The sequence below is a fragment of the Rhinoderma darwinii genome, chromosome 10 (genome assembly GCF_050947455.1).
Source record: "Rhinoderma darwinii isolate aRhiDar2 chromosome 10, aRhiDar2.hap1, whole genome shotgun sequence".
NCBI classification, from domain to species: domain Eukaryota; kingdom Metazoa; phylum Chordata; class Amphibia; order Anura; family Rhinodermatidae; genus Rhinoderma; species Rhinoderma darwinii.
Window position 1 is genome coordinate 100,062,082 of NC_134696.1, and position 7,080 is coordinate 100,069,161.

A 7,080-nucleotide genomic window follows, 5' to 3' on the forward strand; every position below is an offset into this window, starting at 1 on the left:
ACATTTATTTAGATGATTAAGAGGGGACATGATTAACTTGTATAAATATAGAAATGGTCCATACAACAATTATAGTGAAAAACTGTTCCATGTAAAATCCCTTCAAAAGACAAGGGGGAGCTCCGTCCATCTGGAGAAAAAAAAAGTTAAATTCTCAGAGGCGACAAGTCTTTTTTACGGTAAGAGCTGTGAATCTGTGGAATAACCGACCTCACGAGCCGGTCACAGCAGGAACAGGATATGACTTCAAAAAAGGAGGAGTCAATGTGTAGAATTCTTGTCTGAATGTTGATCCAGTCTGATCGCCACTAGAGATCAGAAGGGAAATTTTTCCTTTTTTTAGGGCAGATTGGTTTATGCCTTATGTTTTTATTTTTATTTTTACCTACGTAGCTCTGGATCAATAGGGGCAAAAGAAAGTTCTATAATGTCTCCCATCCATTCCGTTTCTCCCATCACTTTATTGAACTTGATGGACCAATGTCTTTTTTTCTACCCTATTTATGATGTAACTATCATTAGATTAGCCAATTGCTGGCCAAAAACAGCGGGGTCCGATAAAGATAACCAATGTTTTTGGGTATCTTTACGGTTTTTGTTTTATTATAGGTGATTGTTTGCAGTGTTTAACCTGTAGCGGAATCTCCCTAGAATCCTGTTCAACCACTAACATTGTAAGTTGCCTCGATGGCCACGTGTGCGTATTACAGAAGAGGACAACAAATGCAAGTAAGTTACAGGATAATTATTTGTAATACATAATGTCAAAATGGATGTTATGGAGGTAGAATTATTTACAGGGGTCCAAAACAGCAGGGGACCCCCATAAGAACAGTATTAGATTCCCTTATTCTCCAACATAGAGCCCCTAACTCTTGTCTTTTTGGAAAATCCCAGCCAAGAAATGTATTAGCCCAGTCCCTTACATGCAATTTAATAGGCAGTAAGGGGGAAGTGGGCCGCTGACCTATAGGTCCCATATATCGTAAGATGTCTCTGTCTACAGGTATTGCATCATAACTGCCACTTTATAATGCTACCGCTCTGTTATGTGGCAGAGAACCCTCTGGGTCTCGTCAGGGCCCAAAATGTTGCACTTTATAAGAGACAAAAATTAAAAAGAAAAATCCACATTTTTCAGATGGATCCATCGCCGGATATTTTGAAAGATTCTGTGCTCCACCAACCGAATGCAACGTGACTGGGACATTCACCCATTACCTTACCAAGGACAGAATAGCTACTACATGCTGCTACATTGACTTGTGTACTCCAGAAATTCCCATAGGTAAGGAGACAAAGCAGCTCCACCTATTTAAAGAAGCAGAACAGTTGCACCTTGTAAGTCTCCCAAACTATTATTAAAGGAACACTCCAGAGAGAAGAGGGTGATACATGACATAGGGAATGAAGGAACCTGAAAGATAGAATCCCTAATCTGGGCATAACACAGTGTAACCGTTTTTCTTTGAGTGTTCCTTTAAGAGCTACAGTTGTACAGTCCTTACAATCTCCTCCATGTCTACTAAACACATCTGTGCACATATTCTCTTCCTTTTTCTGTTGTGAAAGTTCCAACTGGGAATTCAGAGCCCAATGGACTGTCATGCCCGAAGTGTTCCCTAACTGGTGATTTCTGCACTACTGATCCGAACATGAACTGCACTGGAAATGAGACGATGTGTCTCCTTGTCTCTACACTCACTAAAAGAGGTAATAATATCTATCTATCTATCTATCTATCTATCTATCTATCTATCTATCTATCTATCTATCTATCTATCTCATATCTATCTATCTATCTATCTATCTCATATCTATCTATCTATCTATCTATCTATCTATCTATCTATCTATCTATCTATCTATCTATCTATCTATCTATCTATCTATCTATCTATCTATCTATCATCTATCTATCTCTCTATCTATCTATCTATCTCATATCTATCTATCTATCTATCTATCTCATATCTATCTATCTATCTATCTCATATCTACTATCTATCTATCTATCTATCTATCTATCTATCTATCTATCTATCTATCTATCTATCTATCTATCTATCTATCTATCTATCTATCTATCTATCTATCTATCTATCTATCTATCTATCTATCTATCTATCTATCTATCTATCTATCTCATATCTACTATCTATCTATCTATAGACCAAAAGAATACCAACAGACAGAATATGATGATGATAATAGTGCTCGAAGCATCAACATTTACACTGTAAAGCACTGTTGCTAGTTATGTGAGCGGCACGTTATCATATCCTAAGTATTGACCAAGATACACTTGGTGCGTCGATCAAAAGATTTAGCATGAGAAACTGACAAAGAAAAAATGATCGACTTGAGGCACGTGAAGTACAAAAAATATATATACAATCTTTATTGAATAGAGACATGAGACAAGTAAAAAGATGGAAATAAGGATAAGTCACACAATAAAAAAGGACGTCACATCAATCATAAATCAGATGTGCTAATTTGGTCAACATGTTGGAAACAATAGGGTATTATGGCAGCGAATAAATAAATAGCAGCATATGCTGCTATTTATTTATTCGCTGCCATAATACCCTATTGTTTCCAACATGTTGACCAAATTAGCACATCTGATTTATGATTGATGTGACGTCCTTTTTTATTGTGTGACTTATCCTTATTTCCATCTTTTTACTTGTCTCATGTCTCTATTCAATAAAGATTGTATATATATTTTTTGTACTTCACGTGCCTCAAGTCGATCATTTTTTCTTTGTCAGTTTCTTATCTATCTATCTATCTATCTATCTATCTATCTATCTATCTATCTATCTATCTATCTATCTATCTATCTATCTATCTATCTATCTATCTATCTATCTATCTCATATCTATCTCATATCTATTTATCTATCTATCTATCTATCTATCTATCTCATATCTATCTATCTATCTATCTATCTATCTATCTATCTATCTATCTATCTATCTATCTATCTATCTATCTATCTATCTATCTATCTATCTCATATCTATCTATCTCATATCTATCTATCTATCTATCTATCTCATATCTATCTATCTATCTATCTATCTATCTATCTATCTATCTATCTATCTATCTATCTATCTATCTCATATCTATCTATCTATCTATCTATCTATCTATCTATCTATCTATCTATCTCATATCTATCTATCTATCTATCTATCTATCTATCTATCTATCTATCTATCTATCTATCTATCTATCTATCTATCTATCTATCTATCTATCTATCTATCTATCTATCGATCTATCTATCAGCTATCTATCTATCGATCTATCTATCAGCTATCTATCTATCTATCTATCTATCAGCTATCTATCTATCTATCTATCTATCTATCTATCTATCTATCTATCTATCTCATATCTATCTATCTATCAGCTATCTATCTATCTATCTATCTATCTATCTATCTATCTATCTATCTATCTCATATCTATCTATCTATCTATCTATCTATCTATCTATCTATCTCATATCTATCTATCTATCTATCTATCTATCTATCTATCTATCTATCTATCTATCTATCTATCTATCTATCATCTATCTATCTCTCTATCTATCTATCTATCTCATATCTATCTATCTATCTATCTATCTCATATCTATCTATCTATCTATCTCATATCTACTATCTATCTATCTATCTATCTATCTATCTATCTATCTATCTATCTATCTATCTATCTATCTATCTATCTATCTATCTATCTATCTATCTATCTATCTATCTATCTATCTATCTATCTCATATCTACTATCTATCTATCTATCTATCTATCTATCTATCTATCTATCTATCTATCTATCTATCTATCTATCTATCTATCTATCTATCTATCTATCTCATATCTATCTCATATCTATTTATCTATCTATCTATCTATCTATCTATCTCATATCTATCTATCTATCTATCTATCTATCTATCTATCTATCTATCTATCTATCTATCTATCTATCTATCTATCTATCTATCTATCTATCTATCTATCTCATATCTATCTATCTCATATCTATCTATCTATCTATCTCATATCTATCTATCTATCTATCTATCTATTCAATTCAATTCAATTCAATTCAAAGAAGCTTTATTGGCAGGACCAAATACATATTAGCATTGCCAAAGCAAGTAAGAAGTAAGGGAATGAGGGATAGGGACTGAGGGCTTGGGGATAGGGACATATCTAGGGTCGGGGTTATACAAGTCCATGGCATATCATGTCTCTCTCAGTTTATGGCATGCAGTGACATATTGTGCCGCTGTGCCCACTGTGGTTTCCTCTTCACCCAGCAGGATGTAGAGTTTCTCTTCCTCTTCCATGGAGCTGAAGTCCGGTAAGAGATCAGAGAGTCTCCTGAAGTGAGTGTCCCTTACTGCTGAGTATTTGGAGCAGTGTAGCAGGAAGTGGGCCTCATCCTCCACGGCCTCCTGGTCGCACTGTTGGCACAGTCGGCTCTCCCTGGGCTTGTAGGTCTGTCTGTCTGTCTGTCTATCTATCTATCTATCTATCTCATATCTATCTATCTATCTATCTATCTATCTATCTATCTATCTATCTATCTATCTATCTATCTATCTCATATCTATCTATCTATCTATCTATCTATCTATCTATCTATCTATCTATCTATCTATCTATCTATCTATCTATCTATCTATCTATCTATCGATCTACCTATCAGCTATCTATCTATCGATCTATCTATCAGCTATCTATCTATCTATCTATCTATCAGCTATCTATCTATCTATCTATCTATCTATCTATCTATCTATCTATCTATCTATCTATCTCATATCTATCTATCTATCTATCTATCTATTCAATTCAATTCAATTCAATTCAAAGAAGCTTTATTGGCAGGACCAAATACATCTATCTATCAGCTATCTATCTATCTATCTATCTATCTATCTATCTATCTATCTATCTATCTATCTATCTATCCATCTTTTTTCTTTCTTTCTTTCTTTCTTTCTTTCTTTCTTTCTTTCTTTCTCTCTTTCTTTCTTTCTTTCTTTCTTTCTCTTTCTTTCTCTCTCTTTCTTTTTTCTTTTTTTCTCTCTTTCTTTCTCTCAATCTTTCTTTTCCATCTAAATGACCCTTATCTTCTACTATCTGGCAAGCATTAATATAATAGCGCACTGCCTGATAACATAACACCATTGCTATCACCCTGGTCTAATGTTAACCATACAATCGCAGTGCAATCCATTCACTTTACTTTTTTACAGGTGCCCAGACTGAGCTTCAGATGACTCGTGGCTGCGCCTCCTCTGGTTACTGCAGTAAAAATAATGTGACCTCCGCCATCAGTGATGGGTATACAGAAATCACTTACCAGTGCACCAAAGGAAGGAATCCTAATGATAATTCCACCACCGCTACTGTAACCACATCAGCAACTTTTCATTGCAGCTTCTCATTATCTGCCATTGTGTTTCTTTTCATTTTGCTAATATTAATGTCATGAGAAAATATTGCTGCACATTTTTCATTCACATTGCGTCAGACTTGATGTATTATGGATATAGGGAATACAACTTTGTAAAAATAAAATACTGCATTATACTTATATTATGTGAAATTACATGTAAACTAGCCACATGTTAACCCTTTAAGTTAGCTTTAAAAGATTTACATGTAGTACCATCCCTGACCACATGGGGTCCTGTTAAAGAGAAAAAAGTCCATGAGGCTCGCTCAGAACAAAGCACTTGTATTCAGGCTCTTCTAGTACAATACTCTAAAGCACCATCCAGTGTTAAAAATAGGTATTGCAAGTCACTGACATTTTATAGATATTCTGAGATGTTTGCTATGATGGGAGAAAGCCCCCAGGACTGCCTTCACTCTGCCTCTGTTAAGCCCTGCCGGAAGCCTGTAAAACTGAGTATGCACTGCAATAAATTAGTATTGCAGTGTATTGTACCAGCGATCTAATGATCGCTGGTTCAAGTCCCCTATGGGGACTAATGAAATATGTACAAAAAAAAGTGAAATAAAGTTTTTAGTAGTAAAAAAAATACAAAAATGTCTCAGAACAAGTCAGAGCTCAGTTTTTCTGATTGTGAGCTTCAAACCTTTTGAATAGACTTAAAAGTTACATGATACAATTATGACTACCCGCAGTCGCCACTAGTTGGAACTTAGAAGCTTACTGCATACTGTTTATACATTGCACTCAATAGTAATACAGTATACAGTCAGCTCCTGAGCGCCCTCTAGTGGTGGGAGACATACATTTTAAGACATAAATTAGCACAGAATGTAGGACCTATATAGATTAAAACAAATATATATAATCCCTAAAAGGGTTACACGAAATTAGGAGTAACGGTCTGTTTTTTTTCCAGAAACCGCACCACCGTTTTCCATGGGCTTCTTTCAAGCAAATTGCAAGCCGAACTGCAATGGAAAACACAGGTCATGGACGGACAAAAGTGGCAGTGTTTCTAGAGAAAATTAAAAATTGTGGATGCTACTGCCACCCCTTTAGTAATGATCAGATTTTTCTAGAAATATATTTTGCTGGAGAACCTTCTGTTACTTCAAACATTTTATCTAATTATTAAAATATATAAACTGCTATTTTAACTGTGAAATGAAGGGCACATGTCAAAAAGATAAGCAAAAAAATCTGCCTTGGCGCTAATCTGTTTTAGTGACTCCATTGTCTTACATGAGGAAAGGGGGTACACTGCAAAATCCTGCTACAATAAACTTATTCTACACCTCAATGCCGGCTGTTACATTCATTCCTGCCCTTCGTCTGCCTTGCTTTGTCCTGTTAACAAACATTATAAGCACCGATCGGCCGTAACATTATATCCAGTGACGGGGGAAGTGAAGAACTTTGATGATCTGGTTACAATGATCTGAGCGCCTGTGACAAGAACCAAATTGTAATGTCTAGATGACTGGGTCAGAGCATTTCCAGAATGGTCGATCTTGTGGGGTGTTCCCGGGCTTGTGGGGTGTTCCCGGTCTTGTGGGGTGTTCCCGGTATACAGTGGTTAGTA

At 35.1% G+C, this 7,080-nt stretch overlaps 1 protein-coding gene across 1 annotated transcript in view; it reads left to right on the forward strand.

Annotated features, from left to right (window-relative positions):
• LOC142662693 (phospholipase A2 inhibitor NAI-like) overlaps window positions 1–6,725 on the forward strand; it is a 9,831-nt gene extending 3,106 nt beyond the window's left edge. The window contains exons 2-6 of the mRNA XM_075840905.1: window positions 610–729; window positions 1,142–1,288; window positions 1,573–1,713; window positions 5,293–5,380; window positions 6,415–6,725. Coding sequence (XP_075697020.1) covers window positions 610–729; window positions 1,142–1,288; window positions 1,573–1,713; window positions 5,293–5,380; window positions 6,415–6,517 — 599 coding nt within the window. The 3' untranslated portion in view covers window positions 6,518–6,725. The remainder of the gene's footprint in view (window positions 1–609; window positions 730–1,141; window positions 1,289–1,572; window positions 1,714–5,292; window positions 5,381–6,414) is intronic.
• Window positions 6,726–7,080: the final 355 nt, after the last annotated feature.